The sequence below is a fragment of the Impatiens glandulifera genome, chromosome 5 (genome assembly GCF_907164915.1).
Source record: "Impatiens glandulifera chromosome 5, dImpGla2.1, whole genome shotgun sequence".
Taxonomy (NCBI): Eukaryota; Viridiplantae; Streptophyta; class Magnoliopsida; order Ericales; family Balsaminaceae; genus Impatiens; species Impatiens glandulifera.
The window spans coordinates 5,281,346-5,304,124 of record NC_061866.1 but is presented as its reverse complement, the minus strand read 5'-3'; the positions used below and the strand labels follow the sequence as shown (position 1 = coordinate 5,304,124).

Genomic DNA, 22,779 nt, shown 5'->3' with positions numbered 1-22,779 from the left:
GATGCGGGCTCTACTAAAACGACGAGACTTATGGGTTGCTGAAGTTATCGGTAGGAGCAGAACAACTGTTGAGAATGTCATTCTGGAGGAGAAGATAATATGGCAGGTCAAGATGCGAGCTCTACTAAAACGACAGGACTTATGGGTTGCTGAAGTTATCGATAGGAGCAGAACAACTGTTGAGAATCTCATTCTGGAGGAGAAGATAATGTGGCAAATTAAGATGTGGGCTCTACTAAAAACGATAGGGCTTATGGGGTTTCTGAAATTATCAGTAGGAGCAGAACAACCGTTGAGATTGTCATTCAGGAGGAGAAGATAATGTGGCAGATCAAGATTCGAGCTCTACTAAAACGACAGGACTTATGATGTTGCTGAAGTTATCGGTAGGAGCAGAACAACCGTTGAGATTGTCATTATGGAGGAGAAGATAATGTGGTAAATCAATATGAGGGCTCTACTAAAATGACAGGGTTTATGGGGTTGCTGAAGTTATCGGTAGGAGAAGAACAACCGTTGATATTGTCATTCTGGAGGAAGGTGAATATGTCAGAACCATTCACCTATGAAGATATTGTATTTGGTTCTGAAGTTGCATAATGATTTATAGCAATGGGAGTATTCAAGTCAAGATGGAGATTTATTAAGTCGACTTGAATACTTGGGGTCAATAAAGGAGTTGTTAAGTTGTTTTGGAGACAACTCTAAATCTAAAAGAGAGATGCAGTAATGCATCTAGGCCATCTCTGGCATTGACTAATGCATCTGTGCATTCTCTGGCATTGACTAATGCATCTGGGCCATCTCTGACATTGACTAATGCGTCTGGGCCATCTCTGGCATTGACTAATGCGTCTGGGCCATCTCTGGAATTGACTAATGCGTCTGGGCATCTCTGGCATTGACTAATGCGTCTGGGCCATCTCTGGCATTGACTAATGCGTCTGGGCCATCTCTAGCATTGACTAATGCGTTTGGGCCTTCTCTAGCATTGACTAATGCATTTGGGTCATCTCTGGCATTGACTAATGCATCTAGGTCATCTCTGGCATTGACTAATGCATCTAGGTCATCTTTGGCATTGACTAATGCATCTGGGTCATCTCTGCCATTGACTAATGCATCTGGGCCATCTTTGGCATTGACTAATGCATCTAGGTCATCTCTAGTATTGACTAATGCATTTGGGTCATCTCTGGCATTGACTAATGCATCTAGGCCTTCTCTGTCATTGACTAATGCATCTGGGTCATCTTTGGCATTGACTAATGCATCTGGGCCATCTCTGGCATTGACTAATGCATTTGGACCATCTCTAGCATTGACTAATGCATATGGGCCATCTCTGGAATTGACTAATGCATCTAGGCCACAATTGACATTGACTAATGTATTTGGGTCAACTCTGACATTGATTAATGCATTTGGGCCATCTCTGGCATTGACTAATGTATCTAGGCCACATCTGACATTGACTAATGTATTTGAGCTATCTCTGGTATTGATAAATATATCTGGGTCATCTCTAGTATTGACAAATACATCTAGGTCACATCTAGCATTGATTAATGTGTCTAAGTTATTATGGTTTGCAACAATGAGAGTATTCAAGTCAAGGTGGAGATTTGCTGAGTATACTTGAATATTTAGGTTACCTAAGAAGATGTTAAGCTATCTTGGAGACAACTCTGGATCTATAAGAGAGAGACAAGTGCATATGGGTCATCCGGCACTGACGAGTGCTTCTGGGCCATTCGGCACCGGTGAGTGCATTTGGTCCATCCGACACCGGCGATTGCATTTGGGCCATCCGGCACCGGTGAGTGCTTCTTGGCCATCTGGCACCGGCGAGTGCATTTGGGCCATCTGGAACCGGCGAGTGTATTTGGGCCATCCGGCACCAGCAAGTGCATCTGAGCCATTTAGCACCGACGAGTGTTTCTGGGTTATCCGACACCGACGAGTACATCTGGGTCATCCGGAACCGGCGAGTGCTTCTAGGTCATCCGACACCGGCGACTGCATCTGGGCCATCCGGCACCAGCGAGTGCTTCTAGGCCATCCGACACCGACGAGTGCATCTGGGTCATTCGACATCGGTGAGTGGTTTTGGGCAATCCGACATCGTTGAGTGCTTTTAGGCCATCTGACACTGGTGAGTGCATCTGAGTCATCCAGCACTGGCGTGTGCATCAGGGCCATCCGACACCGGCGAGTGCATTTGGGCCATCCAACACTAGCGAGTGTTTCTGGGTCATCTGACACCGGCCAGTACATCTGGGCCATCCGGCACCGGCGAGTGCATCTGGGCCATCTAACATTGACGAATGCATCTGTTAAGTTGTCATATGACAACTCTGTATCAGAGAGAGGAGATAGAATATTTGGGCATTGATTAATACATTTAGGAAATTTGAGGGAATTCAAGTCAAGTTGGAGATTTGTTGAGATGTCTTGAATTGATGATGCAAGGAAAGAGAATATTGAACAAAAGAAAAGTATATATCTTTTTGGTGTGTAATCTTGATTTAAGGAAATAAAATTAACACAAAAGGAAATATGATCTTTTGTTATGGTAATATAACTAGGAAAGTATTGTGATAATATTTTAGAGATTATTTACCAAATTATTGTGTTGACCTAGTTGAAGACTATTTAAAGGTGCAGTCGGGCACTTCAGAAAGTTGAAGTCTTTGCCTTGAGAGCATCGTTTCCAGTCCCACTTCTGTAATTGTTGGGGTTTCGGGGAACCGAGTGTTATATAAACTCGTGTCATAACCCTAGTTTCTTTCATCAAAGGACCGGCTATTTGTTTTACATTTACAGGTTAAAGATCTTGTTGTAATCTTTGTTCTGATCTCCTAATAAGATTCTCTCTTTCTGGTGGACGTAGTCAAGTTTTATCTTGGTGAACCACGTTAAAATCTGTGTCATTCTTTATTGCTTACGTCATTTATCGCGTTCCGTTACAACAAGTGAGAATATCGACCACCTAAAAGGAAGAGCGGAGAGAAGGCTGACAAGTGAATGAAATGTTGATAAAATGAGTGACTTTGAATTGTCGTTGCCTCGCTGGATAGTGATGACATCTTTTCACTTCATCGATTAGCTTTGAATCGCCATAGTGTTGTTGGACGGACAGTGAAAATTGATAAATTTTGGACAGATTATATCAAAAAAATCCGAGACACAAAGACGATGCTTGATACAAATTCGGCCAAGAAATTTCTCTCTACCTCGAATATTCATTTTAACGGAGTTGCTCATTCAAGAGAGTTATCACCGTCGAATCTAAAGATATGAAAATAATCCATAAAAGGGATGATGGATGAAATAGAGATAAAGAGTGTTTAGAAAATATGAGATAATTAAATCATTTGAAATCTCCTCCAATAACTATTTCTACCATTGGAGGAGGCAACGAAAAATTATGAATCGGTTCTTCAAAATAGAAAAACTTGTTCTGATACGAGGTAGAATAATGAAAAAGAGATAATATTATTTTGATATTGAGTTGTTTACATTAGAGATGTTATATAAAGAACATTGAGTATAATAAAATCAAATACTGACAACAAACAACATGTTGAGTGCAAACAAAATAATATGTTGAGTATAAGTAATTGCGTAATTTTACAAAAATAAAGATTTCAGATTCGATTTTCACTAAGATTAAAAAAGAAAAAGAAAAATATATATATATATATATAGTACTGCACTAATAAAAAAAGAAAAGAATATAGCACAAGAGTAGATAGCTTTAGGACCTCTTTGAAAGTAGCTGCCTATTGTACAATTAATAACACTTTCCAAATAAATATTTTACTATCTTATTTTCCATTCATTTTTTCCTAACCTTTTTTTTCTTTCCATTTATACTGAAAAAACAACTAATAAAAGGGGTCCAGGTTGAGAAAGCAATATTGATTACTGAATGGAAAGCAATATTGATTACTGAAAGTTTATCAAAAGTAAGTCTAATAAATAATACAAGTGTAGTAGTTCATAATGGCAGGAATAAGTCTTAAATGGGGTTATATACAGTGCAATAGAAACATGTAAAAGCTAGCACAATCCAGAATTAAGAGTCAATAGTGAAAGTGTAACAAGTTTTCGTGAGCCTCAGATTTGGACAAACCTTATTCAGGCCAGGAAATGAACAATAGTTTCAATAATCCTCGGAACTACTTGAATTTTCTATATCTGATCGCTGCACAAATTGTCCTCGAATACGAGGCCTCTGTTCTGCTAGCCTTTTCCTGCTTTGGTATCGAACCTGAAAATTAAATCAGTGTATACGAGATGTTAAATTTGAATGCATGTTTTTGAATGGATGTTTGGAAATGAATTGTCTTTTTAATTTCTTTATCTTGTTGGGTAAAGACTCTGAGAAAAAGATAACTCATCATTTAAGCTAGTGGAATCTCTCAAATCAAAAGGCACCCTAGCAGTTGCAATATTCACATAAATATTACCTACAACAAGGTCTATAGAAGAGAGTTGAAGAATATTCTAATAATTAAGTGAAGGAATACTTGTCGATTGTGCTTATCCGGGGAATCACATATATTAAGTTAATGGGTTAATTAGTAAATGGGTTAGTGAATTTATGAGTTAGTAGCTTCTAAATAGTTAGAGTAAATGAATGAATAGTTATTGAATCTGGTTTATCTCTATGAGGCTTAAGTCATTCTATATCTCATCTACATTTCTTTTACAAATTCTAGATCTAGTGGTACATATCATATCACAAGTCACAATTGTGGTGAAAACACCAAAATTTCTCTCAAATCCTCCGGAGAGTTGTTTGTTTGATCTTGGGTTTTTGGGTTACTTACAAGAAATTTTTTATCACATCACTCCTTTTAACTATCAAATCACTTAATTCATCAATTAAAATATTAAAATTCCTTCTTATTTTTTATAAAAATCCAAATTTTATATAAAAAAATGACAATTTTTAGTAATTTAAATCTAAAAACTCCCCATTTTTTCATCTAACAAGATTTTGATTTCATAACCTAAACTTTTCCAAATAACCCCATATCAAACAAGCTCCAATATTCGCATTCAAACATGGGAAATGGAGTTGCTTAACAAACTTCATCATCAAAAGTTTCTTCATAAGTTTCTTCATATCACACCATTTTCTACCTCTGTTTCGTCATCTATCCCAATTACTAGGTGCAAATAGATGATAGTAAGCTTGCATAGGATATGGAATAGATATAGATATGAATTGAGTTCAAGACTATGGAGGTTCTCCATCATCGAAGGGCATAGGCCATTCTTTCCTCCTCTTATGAGGATCTACCTGATTTCTATTACAAAACCCTACCAAAATCCTTGAAATCATACCAGAGACCTATCTATCACTTGGTTCCTTCACAGACTGAACAGATATTGGCATCACTAGATATGTTCAGCTCTATGGTATGGAAGAATGCTGAAGATTCAGAAACATACAAAAAGGAGATAGAACAAAGGAAGATCTTCAAGTTGTTCACAAGGAGTTCAATGAGGTCAAAGTAAGGGTTGTGGCAACCAAACATCTCACTAATATCATAGGAGTAGTCTATCAAGTAAGAATGAGGGAGAGTAATAAAAAGCTATATAGGGAACCACTTCAAATGAAGGTTTTTCCTTAGCAGCATAAGAGACGTGATACATATAAACAGTGAGGAAACTTATGTGTGAACACAACATGAAGACTGGACACACCAAAGACACGTGCTGGAAAATTCATGGAAAACCAGCTGATTGAAGACACTTAAATAGAAGGTCAATACTAATTCCTCGACCGAAGAAATGAATTCAGGAGGCTTTAGGAAAGAGGAGTTGCCAACTTTGCAGAAACGAATTAGCAACACCATGGGAATTGCCTCTAATCAAACATAAATGGTGGCTCAACAACGAAGTCCATCTATATTCCAACCAAGATCAGAACGGAAATGAGGTTAGATTCAGGAGCATCTGATCACAATTATTCTAGCCAAGAAACAGACTTAGTAACATTCTAAAGCATCAAAGGTACAAACAAGGCCTAGCATGAACAAGAAATGTTACATATTAAGATTTTAAATGGTCTAGTAAAAGCTTTAGATTTCAAAATTTGAGACCTGGCTACTCTACTGTAACGATCATATAAAGCACTATTTACAGACGATCTTAAATATAGCTTCTTCTCTAACACAGCTACTGAAATTACATTTACATGGACTACCATTTAGGTATCGATAAGCTAGGTGATGTACTGAATTTAGAGTTGAATTCCTATCCAATTGCTATAGGTTGATAGTGTTAGGAGCCTTTTATCTTCTTTCATTTTCATGGATATCATGTACACATGATATGATTACAATGGTAAATACTAGGACTAGCTAAAAAAAGTAACTTAAGCTTAGCCCACAAGTCAACAAAAATTGATAGGTAATCCAATAGGCCTAGAGAATGCCAATTAAGTCAAATTAACAGTTCTACATATCTAGCCAGACTATATTTCATGATTCTGACAAACATAATGTTATAAGAGAATAATTAGGGTTAGGGTTACTAACCCTAGAACAAGCTGGCAGTAATTAAGTTAGGCCAGCAAGAAAATAAGAAGCTGTGTAACAGCACTACCTAATGCTTCAGCAAGTAATTAGTTAATAGAGATTATTCAGAATATCATTTTGAAACATTGAGTTTCCCTCTCAAGGTGCTTCCTCATTCTCTCTACTTCCCTACTCAGATTTCATAGTTCTCTTCTAACTAATATCTTGATAATTGTAGGTGATTGCTAAGATTCCATCTTCTCTTTGTTCTCATTTTATTGTTTGATTGCTGTTACAGGGTATTTCTGCACTTGGAAGCTAGGTTAGTGTCAATACAAGTTCACAGTACATCAGTTTAGCTCTTGTTCTATTTAGCATCATCACATAATCATGACATCAATGATACAGTAACATAGCACAGGAAAATGTAATATAAAGCATAAACTAGTGACAGATATCTTCAGGGTATAGAAGGATGTATTAATGAGAAAGAAGAATAAAATACGGATACATTGCTCACGAAAAAGAGTATAATTACCTTCTTTTGGAAGCATCTCTCCTTCCTTTTAGCTGCTTTGTTTTGGTCAATATTGTCACCACTGCGACTTCCGCTAGCGTTGTCAACTCCACTTCTTCCAGATCCAAAGTTAGTGCCACCTGCATTTGTCCCTCCAGCATTTGCAACTGTGCTGCTGCCATTTTGACCATTACTACCATGGTTACTGCCTGAGGCACTCCTATTGAAACTGTAGTTTCCAGCATTAACTTCTATAGGTCCATCATTTACATTTGATGATCCACAATGTGGAGCATCTGTTGTCAACTTGTTAAATGAAAAGTCATCATGGTTAGATGTTGTCTCTGGTTTATCCTTTAGAAAACTATTACAGTGGTGATGGAGGTGTCGAACTGGGAGTTCTTTTGGCGAGCCTCCTTGATGAGCCATAGTGGTCCCCTCAGCTTCCTTAACTGCTATGACTTGCTGAGGTTCACAAACAAAGTTTGTTCAGAGATTGCAAAAGAAAATGCTGAAGTTACATACATTTGCATTTTATGTTGACTTTGATTTGTCTTTGAAAGCAAAACCTTTATTTGTGGTGGAGCCCATGTCATAATTATGGTTAACACCATTTTCATAATGATAGAGAGGCTGATTACTGATAGCTGTTTCCTTCATAGAATTATGTATATTATCAAGTGAGGATATACTCACTTTATTCTCACATGGAGCAATTAAAATGGTTGATGCTACATTATATCTGCAAAGCAGAAGATATTCTTGAATCAGCACAAATTGTTGTCCCAAGTCTAGTTTGAGTTTTACAACAATGGTAGCTTCTGAGGAAGTACTCAAATATGAAAATTATTGAGAAAAAAAATAGCATATACAACTCCTTCCAGCTTTGATGTTTGGTTTGCTGCATAAGCCTTTAAATTTGTACATACCTTGAGAATGCTGAAGGTCTCAAAATACTACAGTCATCCTGAAGTGCCTTTCCAGAATCTTTGACCTCTCTAGACCTTTTAAAATTAATCTCAGGTGCTGAAAGACCTTTATAATCACTATCAACTTTGTCATTCATATCTGAAGCTTTGGACAGCTCCTTTGGGACCATAATTCTTCTGCTATCCACATGAGGATCAGATGTGTCGGTCAAGACCATTTTATATTTTGCTAATGAACACACACCATTTAGATTTAGTTCGCCTTTTTCCTTACTAATTGTGTTAGAATCCATTTCAGAGGGACATGTCTGTTTTCTTCCATGAAGTTTATATGGACTCTCAACAAGGAAATGAGATTCTAGACCAGAAGTTCTAGTTCCACTGTTCATCATTACCTTTATCTCAGCAGGATTTTCTGGGGCAAAAGGAGAACCAGAAGAATTTCAAATAATAAAAAGAAGTTAAAGGTACATGACAGTCCTTGTTTATGTAAGCTTCAGAAACACTGAACACACCTTGTTCTAGGCAGTTCAGTGTTGCTGAGACAAATGGAGTTGTGATGCTAGAAGATCTGACCAACGGATGGATTACTTGCGCACAAGTGCTGTTTGGATGTTCTTCCACTTGATCACATGTGGGCATAGTTTGGGAACTTTGAAGCTCTAAAGCTTGTTTTTTCCAAGAGCTCTGCAAAATGTGAATCTAACATAATTCTACTCTACTTTTTACCTAACTCTAAATTAGGGAAAATGATAATAACACTAGTTTGTTGTTGAGAAAAAAATTTGAATCATGAAGGCTCAAACTCAGTCATAAGCCTTGTGCTTTACCTCTTAGCTAAACAAGCCTTCAGAAAGAAAGAAAAAAAAAAATTGAATTAAAGAATTCTCTAATTTGTTTGAAAATTGAAGGAAAATAATTATGTTGTCTATTCTGACAAAATTAATGAAACAGAAGTAACATTTTGCACTTCTTTTGTCAATTCTAAAGAAATTAAGTCTACTAGTTACAAAATCTAAAGTTTGTTGTCCTAGATTCTCAGTTTTAACAGATTGACTGATCGAGATTAGTTATTCTCGCAAAAAGAAATGTCTCTTATGTTTGGACCATTAGGCATTTAGTTCAAAGTGAAACCAATTGCCTAAAGATGAAAATTCCGTTTTGCCCATGAATTTAGTGGAGCTAGGAAGCATAAAACTTTTGAATTGAAATTCAGTAAGAATCGGATATCTAAGTTCAGGTCTTTCAAATTGTAAATCTTTCTCCGTCATGCAGATAAGGAAGACGAAGCAAACTATGACATTCCTAAAGTTGGTTCTGGATTCAGCAGCCTTGTACAAGACATGATACAAAAAAAATGAACTTTTGATATTCAAAAGAAAGTGAATAAAATGTACCAATTGTAGAGAAAAATGGAGTAATGTAGAAGCTATATATTCTTAATAGATTCAAATACAGGACAAATATAACCAATAGAAGCACTGTCACTAGTGAATACAAAAAATATTATCACACATGAGAGTTCATTAGTGTGAACAAAAATAGTAACGCTGTCAAAAGCATAAAGCAATTTGTCTCACACTCATACATCTGCAGTACACATTAATATAGAATACTAGATAAAAACATTTGCAGAGGAGTGATAATACCTGTGTTCCACTTCCATTATCACTACTATCCACGACGTTCATACTCATGCTGCCATTCTCTTCTGCATCATTGCTTCCACTTCCATTTTCAGATCTATCACTACTCTTTACTTGGCTAAATGCTTCAGCTTGGGTACCACATTCACTATCACTGCCGCTAGACTAAAATAAAAATTATTTAATACATGAGAATGATGATTGTTCAAGGATTATTATCATATTATCACAGAATAATGAATGCGTTAAACAACTGATGAACATGAAATCCTGTAAAGGAAGATCAATCCAGAAGATTAAAGTTCCTTGGATGTTTTGTGGGCCATTATATGGAAGAACATGATAATGTACACCACAAGGTCCATGATTTCTTCAGTTATTACATCCATTAGACAAATCCCCAAATCTACCATACTATCTTTTGAAAGATCTCTACCTAATACACTTGTTAGGGATGTTTGGATATGGTCTACCAGAAGGACACAAAAACTACGGGGGTTGAGGAAGAGTTATATATTGATGAACTTCAATGAAGTCAATAGAGAATGGTTAGTTTTCCAGACAGGCCTGAGATTATCAATGGCCAGATACGCTGGGCCTCCTTGCCTCTTGGTCATTGCAAATTCACTATTGCTTTTATGACCATGCTACTGACGTGAGCTCATAGTTGACTATCTTACATAGTTTCAATTTAATAATTTCAATTTTTCAATGAAAGGAACACCAAAGACCTTAGAATGGTCACAATGCTAATTCATATCAATGTCAGATAGATATCAACAAGGAGTAGAAGGTAACAGCACGGCATTGTCCCTTACTTCTTTTGTTGGTAAGAAAAGAAAAGACATAATTATTTGATGGTTTGGGAGCAGATCTGACAGTTTCAACAAGTTGTTGTTCCAACTGATGCCACTATTAACTTTGTTTTATGGCTCCTACATTCAACGAGGAGGATTAGAAGTGACTTGAGGAATGTTAGGAGCGCGCAGAGGATGACACAAAGATGAATTCCACATGCGTACAGAGGATTTGAATAGTGGGGCAAAGTCACTAAGTGTATTGAATACGCTATTAAGGATCAGAACAATAAAGAGAAAATCAGATCCATGAAGAGTAGGTGACAAAATTGGAAAGAGCAAAAAATGAATTTCTTCTTGGTCTACTATGACGACATGAAATGAGTGATTATTGTATTTTCAGTTTTTCTCGAGCAAGCACCACTAATGTCTTTTCTCAAATTCATGACCACTCACGTCAAGAATTGTACTCACTTCGTTTCTTCCGATTATAGCCGATGCGACTTTCGCGTTGACTATGAATTTTTATGGAATTTTCATTTTTTTCAAAAAGAATAAAACAGTACAGACTTGTTATGTGATAAATCACTGAAGCTAAATCAGTTGATGCTGATATGGAAGTTGATACGTTAATAGGTAACAAATTCCTCATTCTCATTTTGCTTTGCTGCTATTGCTAAACATATTCCATGTAAACAGAAACAGTTACATGCTAACTTACACTGTGGCATCTCCTCCAAACATGTTGCCAGAGGTTTTTAAGCTCATTCTTCCGAATAGGCTTCAAAAGAAAGTCAACTGCCCCTTTCGACAAGCACTTAAAAACTAAACCCATTGAATCATGAGATGACATCACTGCACAATTTCTCAGAGGGTATATTAGTCTACATCCTCTTTGATAAGGTGCAAAACTAACTCATGTTTGGTATTCCATTGTAGAATTTCAAAGGGTGAAAGGAAAATTACTTACTAATCACCGGTACATTCTTGCGTGTTTTATGGCTCATTATCTTGTACAGAAGACCAACTCCAGATACACATGGCATGACAACCTCGGTTAAAACAAGATCAATATGATTTGTTAGGTCTTCCAAGATTTTCCATGCATGCAACCCATTAGCTGCTACCTTCACTGCCAATAAAAAAAATGGATTGAAAAGAATAGATAAAAAGAGAGGCAAAGATGAAGAGCAAGTCTTACAATTTGAAAATCATTACATAATATTTTTAAGAAAAGTTCATTTCCTTGAAAAAAAAACATTGGTAGTGGATAGAAGATAATCCAATCTCTTCAGTTTCTTAAGGAAACAACTCACCTTCATAGTTGCAATTCCGTAGTAATGCAGTAACAACATGGCGAGTAGCATCGTCATTTTCAACTAGCAGAACTTTAATGGATCTGACCGGAAGAAATTTTTCCCAGCATTCTGAATTCCCTCGAGTAAGTTGCTGCGATACTTGGACAACTCCCTGACCTAGCTGGGCATCCCAATTTCCACCTTTTATATCTTTTCCCCTTTTGTTCATCAATGGTGATGCATCCTCACCACTACCAACTTGTTCCCCATCTGTTTGTTCATAGCTATCTACAGTATCGAGACCATTATTCAATTCCAGAAATCTCTTTTTACTATTACCATCCATAATCATCAAAGCAGACCCTGCCAAGTTCCAACCACATTGAAAAAAATTCAGATTATTGAGGGTGAAAACAAAAGGACTGAAAAACGTGATCTAATGATTCAATCAAACATTCTTGAGTTTTCCCTTGTTCTATTAACTACTGAAAAAAACATACAACAGTCAATATGAACATCCTCAAAACCCTAAACAGCAGGAAGATATCAAAGCCCTGAGAAACATTTAATAACAGGTGAAAATTAACTCCAGGCAGACAATAAGGCACCAGACAAGCTCAATTTTAAAATGAAATCACAGTAAATTATGACAGATACAAAACATAATCGAGCTAGTAAATGTAATCAACAGGGAGCTAATCAATTCAAGATCATACTAATTACTAAACATCTATAAATATGTAAAAAGTAAGTTGAAGAAATCACCTTCTCATATAACTTCCCGGTTGTCAAATCACGATCCAGTTCCTATTGAACTCCCAAAAACACCATCAAATCTTGCAGAACAAAGTACTGATTCTGCTGAACTACGATTATCAATTACAACTACAAACAAAAAAAACAAACAAAAAATGATGATTTGTCAGTTTGTTGGCTTTTGGGTAGCAGCAAAATAGCTTCAACGTTTTGGGAAAAACGGGATTTAGAGAGAGAGAAAGTGTAAGGATGAAGAAGAGAGAGAAAGAGACGAAAAATGATTAGACAGGGGAATTTGAAACAGTTGTTTGGGATGGGATCATGGGAGTCAGAGGTTGATGACGTGGACTAAAGGTCGATCCACTAATCGCCATGTCATCAGGGACCTGTGATACGTGGCTGATTTTGGATGACGTGTTTTTCTGATCTGGACAATATCTGAAGCAGGCGTTTGAGGCCTTGGTGCCACATCATGAGAGATCTTTCTGAGATATATTTGTAGATACTTTTCTTTGAATCAAATAGACCCTTTAATTTATATATCATTGTAAAATAGCCTATTTAATTTATATTTCTTTATTTAATTTCCTCAAAGTTTTCTTTACAAATTGAAAAAGTTTGTATTGAAAAATTAAAATAGTAACACTCACAAGTTTCCTTAATTTTAAGAATATATATCATCAATTGTCAAAATATTGTCTTTAATACATAGTTGTTCAATTATTTTTTATCTTTAGATTAAAGAATGATGTTATTATTATCATATTTATTATATATGTTAAGAATATTATTATATATCATTATTATAGGCCATTTTAGATACATAAATTAATATCTATAAAATAAACATAATCTATATAAATGAGATGAGGGTCTTGATATAATATTTTTTATTTACTCTCTAAAAGAAAAGAATAAAAATAAAATTGGAGTTTATATGATTGTGGAGGTGGCTAGTCAACTATGTGAAGAGACATATCAGAAATACTAATACTAAAATAAAAACAATAATAAAAGAGATGTAATCTAATATGAAATTGTAATATATAAGTCCTTCATAGTATCATATCAATAAATAGTGAGGGTTTTAAGTTAATCTTCTATGTATAATTCAATAATGTATTTTAAATTAATATTATATATTAACATGTTTTTATGTAGTTAAATCGATTGAATTGAGCTTTAACAAAAAAAAAAAAAAATAGCGAACGATTAAAAACAAATTATCTTAATTATGTGGCAAACAAATCTAGAAAGAAAAAGATTGAATAGTTTTCGAAGAGAAAAATTATGAATATGAGTGTCAAAAAATTTATGTTACACGTTTACCTCAATCCGAAAAATCAAAAAATAGGAACTTGTACGGGAAGATAATTTTTCAATCTTATTGAATTTAAAATTTGACATTTAAAATTCTTCTTATTTATTGTTTTTTTTTCTTTTATAAGGTTTGATTGCATAAAGTTGATATTTAAAAAAAAAACATGTTTTATGAATATCATATATATCATGACCAGCAAACATGACTACTTTGAAGGTCAAGTACGCATGGTCAAGGAAAATAGGACTACAAATTTCACTCACTGAAAAAATCAAATCGCACCACCCAAATATCCCCTAACGAGATCTTGAAAAGTCTAACTGGCGTCCGTTCTGATTCGAATAACGAACAAGAAAATGATTCTTCACATGTCTATCTTGATCTGTTTACTGAGTCTACATGTTCTTGAATTGGTACTATTTATATCACATTTGTTGGTGATTTTTCAATAAATGTTTGAGAGGTCATGTGACAAATAATGCCATAACTTGAACAGCCAACTGGAGCCTGTCTATCTATAGACATAGAAAAGTCTATAGATAATCATTCATCAATCATTCATCGAAAAAAAGAGGAAATGCACAAAGAAATTGAACCCTAACGGATGACAGGTAGACATTCTTTGAAGACACCATGAATCAATCACATGCTTTTTAGATATTTTCAGTGTCAAATTGTAGTGTTCTTAAGGATGGATGAGTTGGGTGCTTTGAAGCAAACAATAATTTATTTGTTGCAGTTCCGACTACCCCAGTGGCTTAGTATAATCGCAGAAGCAATTGCAGATTACAATATGACTGCACTCGTTCCATCATGCTATTTGAAACAACAAAAACAAGCTAAAAGGACAAAGGACTTTAACTCAGCTAAAGGCCAGACTTGCATGTCGAGCCTTGTCATAGAAAGTTCTAATTTCGAGCCAAATGATCCACCAGATAACCAGGATGATGAAGAATAATTTCTTATAAAGATGGAGCCTTTCACAGTCCGATCCAGGCCACCCATCATGGACCCGACATGACCCACTTCGTAGCCAAGAAAAGAAAATAACTTTTTTAATCATTGCTAATAACCTAAAGAACAACTATATCAATGTGGATCCAGATGGGATCACATTTATGATTTAACGCAATTTTCATAAATTTATTGACAGTTTCCATCCGAAATTCCAAAATGACCCTATATCTCATCAAACAACAAAAAGAAATTCAAAGCCATCACACATGGCATGTTCAAAATAATTATTCCTCAAAAAGACAAGATGCTATTTTTGCCTTGCTTCTGCAAAAATTGTTTGGCATGCAGCACCTTGAACAACATGCAAAAGAATGATATTAGTTTAGTAAATGCAAAAGGACTTAACCTATGGCAGATCGCTTTTCCTCCTGATCATCAAGTCTAAGAGCTTCAAGCAACTTTGGCCAGGATTCGGGTATCCCTCCAGGAAGATCAAATTCTAGCAATTTCCCTTGATTCCTATAGAAATCTTCCAAAGGTTGACTCTGAAAAAAAAGAAACACAATGTCTTTATTACTTTTGAGAAATAGAATACAGAAAAGAAATTACGAAAATAATGAATATTACCTTTTCACTATATATACGAAGCCTTTCTTTCACTACTTCCTCAGTATCATCTGCTCGAGTGATGAGCTTCGAAGCACATTGTTGGGGAGGAGGAAGTGGAGCCATGGTGATTGCGGGTCGTCCATTCTCACCCTTCACATTAATGGTGGCCACGTTGAAATTCTTCCCACATTCATTGCAAATCCTTCGCCCAAGACATTTCTCGACCAGAATCTCCTCTGGCAGCCTTAGGTTAACCACCAAATCAATGTCTGTTACATCATCCATTATCTCCTGAAAGTTTACATAACGGAAGCTTATGTCTTGAAACTAAATAGGATATGATACTTCAGAGTTAAAGAAAAAAAGACTATTACCGCTTGTCTTATTGTTCTAGGGAAACCATCAAGAATGAAGCCAGATTCACCTTTAGCTTCTCCAGCCTCTAGTCTCTTCGACAACAAGCTTATTATGATCTCATCTGAAACCAACTTCCCTTGATTTACAATTTCAGCTAGCTACAAACAGATCACATAACAAAAATTCAATGAATTTGAAGTGCCCCTGAAGGGTTTCAAAGAAGCAAACTAAACATAGCTACAAATTAGTCTGACATTGAATTCGTCCTCCAAAGATTAGGTCATAAATATTTGAACTTCAGCTTACAAAACATGAAATTGTACCTGATTAGAGAGAGGCCCATTAGAGGCGAGGGCTTCGCGAACGAGATCTCCGGTAGCGATGTGAGGAACGCCTAGGAGAGTAGATAGGCGACTAGCATAGGTTCCTTTACCGACACCAGGACAACCTAAGAACACCCACTGGACATTTCTGACCTTGGAATCTAAACGCGGAGGATGTAGAATCGTGCGGTGAACGGTCTCCGGTGATGTAGCAGCGGTGGTGGATAGATATCGCCGGAAGGAGATAGCGGCGAAGGAGGATAACGGCGACGGTTTAAGCAGACGATTGACGGCCGCCATTGGATTTTGGATCTGCTTATCGCAGAAGAAGAAAACAAGGCAGCGGTGCTAGAGAGAGAAGAAGAAAGGTATCGGTTTTTGGGTCTCAAATAGTTGGGTAAACGAGAAAGTCTGTCCCCCACACGACGCAGGCCGAAAGCACATCAAGACCGACAATACAACACGACAATCAAATATGTAAAAAAATATCAAACCTATATAAAAGAAAAATTAAATTATAAAGCTACTAACCAAAAAAATAACAAAGCTTTAGAAAAATAACTCAAAGAAATAAGAATCTAAAAAAAAAAAAAAAATAGACAACACAAACCACAAAATGGAGTTTTTTTTTCTTTTTTTTTAATTTTTAATTTTTATTTTGATGATGTTAATATTGTAAGTACGATGACAATGAGGCGGTTTGGGACGGAGAATGCATTTATCATTCCAGTCCCGTTTTTATTTTGGAAATTTTTTTAAAATCATTCCCGCCCCGTTCGATTTCAGAGAATCCCCGCAGGGCACCGTTTATAAAATATTTTTTAAAAAAATAAAAAATTATACAATAAAATTATATAAACAAATTTTTAATATAATATATTAAAATTTTATTATTATTATAAATAAATAAACTTACCACTCTTATAAAATATAATGAATAAATTAATATATGGGTGATTTTATATATTTAAAAATATTTATAGTGTTCGAAGCAGGTGGATACACAAATACCATCCTCGTTCCATCCCCGTTCAGTTTTGAGGAAAAACCGCCCCAAATGAGACAATTCGATTCAATTACCGTAGGGCAGTTTCAAATTGTCATCCTTAATTGTAAGCTAGTATAATCACACCGTCGTGATTCATGACTATAGGCACATCTACTTAAAACTTAGGTGACTCAAACCCATCCCAAAAAATTGTGGCATAATCCCTAATTTTTTAAATTTAATTCAGTATTACTAATTCTCATAAATAGGCACAAATCTAATCTCATTGCATTCATAATTAATTTTAAAAAAAAGCAAAAGCATGCTTCAAATTTTTTTCATGTCCACACTAACTTAAATTCTTAGGTATTTTCCTATTGACTTATAATTGAATTTGTTACATTTAATCTTTTAAAAAAATTATTGGTACTTGAGTTATTTTATAGTACAAATTAAAAAATTAAAACATTATATTAGTTCTATCATCACATGTTTTCAATTGATAAAATAGAATTTGAAAAATAAGAATAATAATTGGGGATGTAGCTCATATGGTAGAGCGCTCGCTTCGCATGCGAGAGGCACGGGGTTCGATTCCCCGCATCTCCATTTTGTTTTTGATTATATATTAAATGTGTGAAATAATTAAAAATGTAGCTCATATGTTAAAATATTTGTTTTGCATGTAAGATATGAATTCATTTTATTTATTTTGGTTAGTGTTACTCATATGGTAGAACACTTATTTTGCATGAAAGATCATAGTTCATTTTGTTTATTGGTGTGTGTTCTACTCATTTCTTGTTCAATTCCATATTCTTACAACAATTAAGATATATGTCCATATCTTAGCCAACCAGTTTCACTCAAAATATAAGATCATACCCCTCATGCTAGAACATACATCTCCATTTTGTTTTTGAGATTATATTTTAAAGGTATGAAATAATTACAAATGTAGCTATATGGCAGAACATTTGTTTTGCATGAGAGATAATACACAAATGGTAAAAGGTGTCTCGACATAATCAACCCTTAACAAATGAGCTATGTACATAGAAATTACTAATGTCTAGATGAAAATGACATTAATAGAAGAATTTTGATCAATAATCCGCAAAATAAAGAGAAGACGTTGCAAATAAATTGTCACGTGAGAATATACAAAGTTTTACACTTTTTAAATTTATGTGTAATTGTGGGAATGTTAGAGGATTTGCTTTGTAAGCGAGAAACACGGGTTCGATTTCATGCATCTCCAATTTATTTATTTTGTTTAGTGGGACATGTCTACTCATTTCTTGTTAAATTCTTATTTTTACAACAATCAAGCAATCAACTTACCTTAGCCGACCAATGCCACTCCAAAATATAACATCTACATCATGCTCAACCCTACCCACACAAACGGTTGCAACCATACCCTAGCTAACATTGTAAACTCTGAAAAAACAAGCCTTATTTTAAAATGCACATGAAATTTACTTATGTCCATATCAAACATGATATAATATAAGCATTAATCAAGCCACATACCCATATCATAGCCTACCAATGCCACTCAAAACATAACAACATCCGAATCATGTTTCAACATTACCCACACAACCGATTATAAGGAATGCCCCTACATAGTAACCTCTTTAAAAAAAAAGCCTTATTTTAAAACACAAAATTTACATATGCCAAAATAAAAGGTAACATCAATAAAAGTATTTTGATAATCAACTCGGAAAGTTAACAAGAATACGAGGTAATAAATTTTCACGATTAACATTAGATTTCAATTTTATATAAAATCATTGGGAATTTAGCTCATATGGTAGAGTGCCTTTGCATGCGAGAGGCATGGAGCTGATTCCCTGCATCTCTATTTTATATTTTTATATATGAGTATCGTATACCCGAACCCGACTTGGAGTCGGGTATTTTAAATCTACAATTTATATATGGGTATTGTATACCCGAACTCGACTAGGTTGGGTATTTTAAATCTCCATTTTATATTTTACAACACTAAAATGTAACGTTTATTTAATATGTTTTTTCATGTATAAGTGTAAAGTGTAACTTAAGATATCATGGGTATTGTATGTCCGATAACTGTGATTACCCGATAAGAGTATTGTTAGATAAATTCATACCGGTTCAAATAAACCTAACTTAAACAAACCTCCTACGCAGGAACAAGGAACCGGACCGGATGAACAAAAGAAAACCAACTGAAGAAACCGAACCGGTCAAGCTACCAAACCGATCAAGAGTATTCGGTACGTGACCGCACAGAGGAAGGATCGGCCAAAGCCTAAAAGCCAGATCCATCAAATAGCCGATCAATCCTCAAGACAAACATAACCGGAATAAGCCCGGTCACTTCACTATCAAAAGATATTCGGCCAAGTCAAGCGGCCAACCTAGGCCAAGTCAAGAGGCCGACCTGCACAAGAAGACACTTTGGGTATCTGTTGAGAATGATACCAAAGGAACAGACTGAATACTTCCATATCCATGCAAGTCTGAGGAAAGACTGTAGGCTGCAGAAAACAGTACTACCGGATCCTTCTACTTCGGGATAAGCCAGAAAGGAAATCTTCAAAGTACAGACAACTGTCCAAGCAGACAGTGCCTACATTGAGTAAAAGACAAACCCAGCAGGTTTGCTTTACAGACCGGCAGGTCTGAAACAGGATGCCAGGTCTGAGATTGACTGTCAGGTCTGAGGAGAAGACCGCAGGTCTGAAACACTGAATCACTGCATCTCTGATCAGCCAATCAGATTCAAGGCTTCGAAATATGACCGTTGGCATATTTCACCTATAAAAGGAGGCAGTTGCAGAAGAGTAAATGCGGGGCATCAAGGCAGTTACTAAGTGAGACAAACATTGAGATAACAAAAGCTAAGTGCATTTACTACAAGTGATAACAGTGTGGTATTCTAAGAAAGCCTAAGTGCTAAATTCTAAGTGTGTGTTACAATTTCGGTGTGAATTGTAAGAGTGTTATCGAGCAGGAAATAAGTCTCGATCGAATTGTATTTGTATTCCTTAGTGAATATCCTTCTCGCGGTTTCGAGAGGAAGGGGTGACGTAGGAGTTTTATCTCCGAACATCCATAAAACTCTGTTGTGTTATTTACTTTCTGTTGGCCTTATTACATAACCGACTAACCTAAACCATACCGCTACAAACCAACTCCATACTGACCATACCGAATATCCAGATAACCGAAACCGACCCACCAGTCTTCAAATCTCCATCATCCGAAACCGACTCCGCCTATCATACACGTGTACCGCTTCAACTTGAAAGCAAACCTCTTCCGCGCTTGAACCTAGTTCAAGGGTTTGTGACAGGTTGTGTAGTATTGAAACCCCGATGTTAATCTCTAACAGGATTAATCACCACCCTACGAGTGAGAACCGCTAACCGGTCCAACCCCCGGTCCACCAGCGGCGACCTAGATCCTAACAAGTATTTTAAATTAGATTCAAGCCTACCCTAATTCTAGTCATCTCCATTATATATTTTTATATATAGGTACTATATATCCAAACCCGACTAGTATTCGTGTATTTAAATCTCCGTTTAATATTTTACGACACTAAAATGTGACATTTATTTGATATGTTTTTTCATGTATAAGCGTAAGGTGTAACTTAGGGATACCATGGGTATTGTATACCCGATATCCGTGGGTACCCGATAGTCAGATTCATGTATTTTAAATTAGGGTAGAGCATAACCGAATTCTAGTCATATCAATTTTATATTTTTATATACGGGTATTATATATCCGAACCCGACTATCGGGTACCCACAGGTATCGAATATACAATATCCGTGGGTACTCGATAGTCGGGTTCGAGTATTTTAAATTAGAGTCGAACATGAGAGAGGGGAGAAGGTACCCGAACCCGACTAGGATTCGAGTATTTTAAATCTCTCCATTTGATATTTTGCAACACTAAAATGTGACATTTATTTGATATGTTTTTCATGAATAAGTGTAAGGTGTAACATAGGGATATCATGGGTATTGTATACCCAATACCTGTGGGTACCCGATAGTCGAGTTCATGTATTTTAAATCAGGGTCAAGCATACCCGAATTCTAGTCATCTCCATTTTATATTTTAAAATATGGGTATTATATATCTAAACCCGACTATTGGGTATCCACGTGTATTGGGTATACATTACTTGTGCGTACCCGATAGTTAGGTTCGAATATTTTAAATCAAGGTCGAGCATGGGAGAGGGGAAAAACCAATTAGGGATGGGAGAGTGTGCGAAACCAGATACCCGACTATATTAAAAATAAAATATTGATTTTATTAAAATTTAATCTGACCTTTTAAATGTCTCACACTATTAACGTCATTTATTTTGCTCTTAACTGCACATAAACTTTTTTTTTATTCCCAAAATTTTTATTTATTTATTACCTTTTATCTTCAACTTTTTTTTAATAACAAAAATGTTAATTTTCTCCTTACTTCATATTCAATAACTTTTATTTAACATTTATTTTAACTTTTCCTCACTTTAGTAACAACAACGTTATTAACTTCTTCAAAATTTATAACATAAGTATGTAGATAAAATCATTGGGGATGTAGCTCATAGGGTAGGCACGGGTTTCAATTCCCTGCATCTCCATGTTATACCCATTTATATATGGGTATTGTATACTCGAACCCAACTAGGATTTAGGTAATTTAAATCTCTATTATATATTTTTATATATGTTTGTTGTATACCCAAACCCAACTAGGAGTCAGGTATTTTAAATCTCCATTTTATCTTTTTAGATATGGGTATTGTATACCCGACTACGATTCAGATATTTTAAATCTCCATTTTTATATTTTACAATACTAAAATGTGACGTTTATTTGATATGTTTTTTCATGTATAAGTGTAAAGTGTAACTTAGGGATATCATGAATATTCTATACCCGATACCTGTGGATACACGATAGTCAGGTTCAAGTATTTTAAATTAGGGTTGAGCATACCCGAATCTTAGTCATCTCCATTCTATATTTTTCATATATGGGTATTGTATATCTGAACCCGACTATTGGGTACCCACGGGTATTGGTTATACAATACATGTGGGTACCCAATAGTCGGGTTCGAATATTTTAAATTAGGGCCGAGCATGGGAGAGGGGATAAGCTACCCGGTCGGAGATGGGAGAGTGTGCGAAACTAGATACCCCACTATATTAAAAATATTTTTTTTATTAAAATATATTCTAACCTTTTAAATGTCTCGTCATTATTCATATAAACGTAATTTATATTGCTCTTAATTACACTCAAACTTTATTTTTTTATATTACAAATTTTTTATTTACTCTTTATTACTTTTTATCTTCAATTTTTTTAATAATAAAATGTTATTTCTCTCGTTACTTCATATTCAATAACTCTTATTTAACATTCATTTTAACTTTTCCTCACTCTAGTAACAACAACGTGTTTAACTTCTTTAATAGTTGTAACATAAGTATGTAGATAAAATTGTAAGCACTAAAATTTGACTTTCCAAATTTATAAATTATTTTGAATAAATAAAATCAAAATAATTAAAATAAAGACCAAAACATGATTAAATAATTAATTAGATTAATTAATTAATTAGATTAATTAATGTAATAATTAATCCACAATTAATTAAGTTAATGACAAAAAAATGGAAAAATACTGTACACATTTTATCTTAAATTAATTTTAAGAAA

The 22,779-nt window shown here is 35.2% G+C and overlaps 3 protein-coding genes and 1 non-coding gene across 4 annotated transcripts; 2 read left to right on the top strand and 2 right to left on the bottom strand.

The window, feature by feature from the left end:
- The first annotated feature begins 1,663 nt into the window (after positions 1–1,663).
- On the top strand, positions 1,664–2,395 carry LOC124938908 (zinc finger protein 551-like). Its single transcript, XM_047479429.1, has 2 exons — positions 1,664–2,099; positions 2,142–2,395. The coding sequence occupies exons 1-2, from the start codon at positions 1,664–1,666 to the stop codon at positions 2,393–2,395; spliced, it is 690 nt and encodes a 229-aa protein (XP_047335385.1).
- Positions 2,396–3,936: 1,541 nt separating this feature from the next.
- Positions 3,937–12,761, bottom strand: LOC124937462 (two-component response regulator-like PRR73). The gene is made up of 10 exons (XM_047477731.1): positions 12,489–12,761; positions 11,742–12,086; positions 11,396–11,557; positions 11,147–11,280; positions 9,632–9,793; positions 8,498–8,669; positions 7,983–8,397; positions 7,750–7,795; positions 7,075–7,518; positions 3,937–4,276 (listed from the first exon to the last, which is right to left on the bottom strand). Exons 2-10 carry the CDS (start codon positions 12,073–12,075, stop codon positions 4,169–4,171), a joined length of 1,977 nt encoding a protein of 658 aa, XP_047333687.1. The 5' UTR covers positions 12,076–12,086; positions 12,489–12,761; the 3' UTR covers positions 3,937–4,168.
- Positions 12,762–14,922: 2,161 nt separating this feature from the next.
- LOC124940140 (adenylate kinase 1, chloroplastic) lies at positions 14,923–16,412 on the bottom strand. Its single transcript, XM_047480622.1, has 4 exons — positions 16,047–16,412; positions 15,741–15,881; positions 15,385–15,657; positions 14,923–15,302 (listed from the first exon to the last, which is right to left on the bottom strand). Exons 1-4 carry the CDS (start codon positions 16,344–16,346, stop codon positions 15,159–15,161), a joined length of 858 nt encoding a protein of 285 aa, XP_047336578.1. The 5' UTR covers positions 16,347–16,412; the 3' UTR covers positions 14,923–15,158.
- Positions 16,413–17,570: 1,158 nt separating this feature from the next.
- Positions 17,571–17,643, top strand: TRNAA-CGC. The gene has a single exon. It is a non-coding gene; the product is annotated as a tRNA-Ala (tRNA).
- The last annotated feature ends 5,136 nt before the right edge of the window (positions 17,644–22,779 follow it).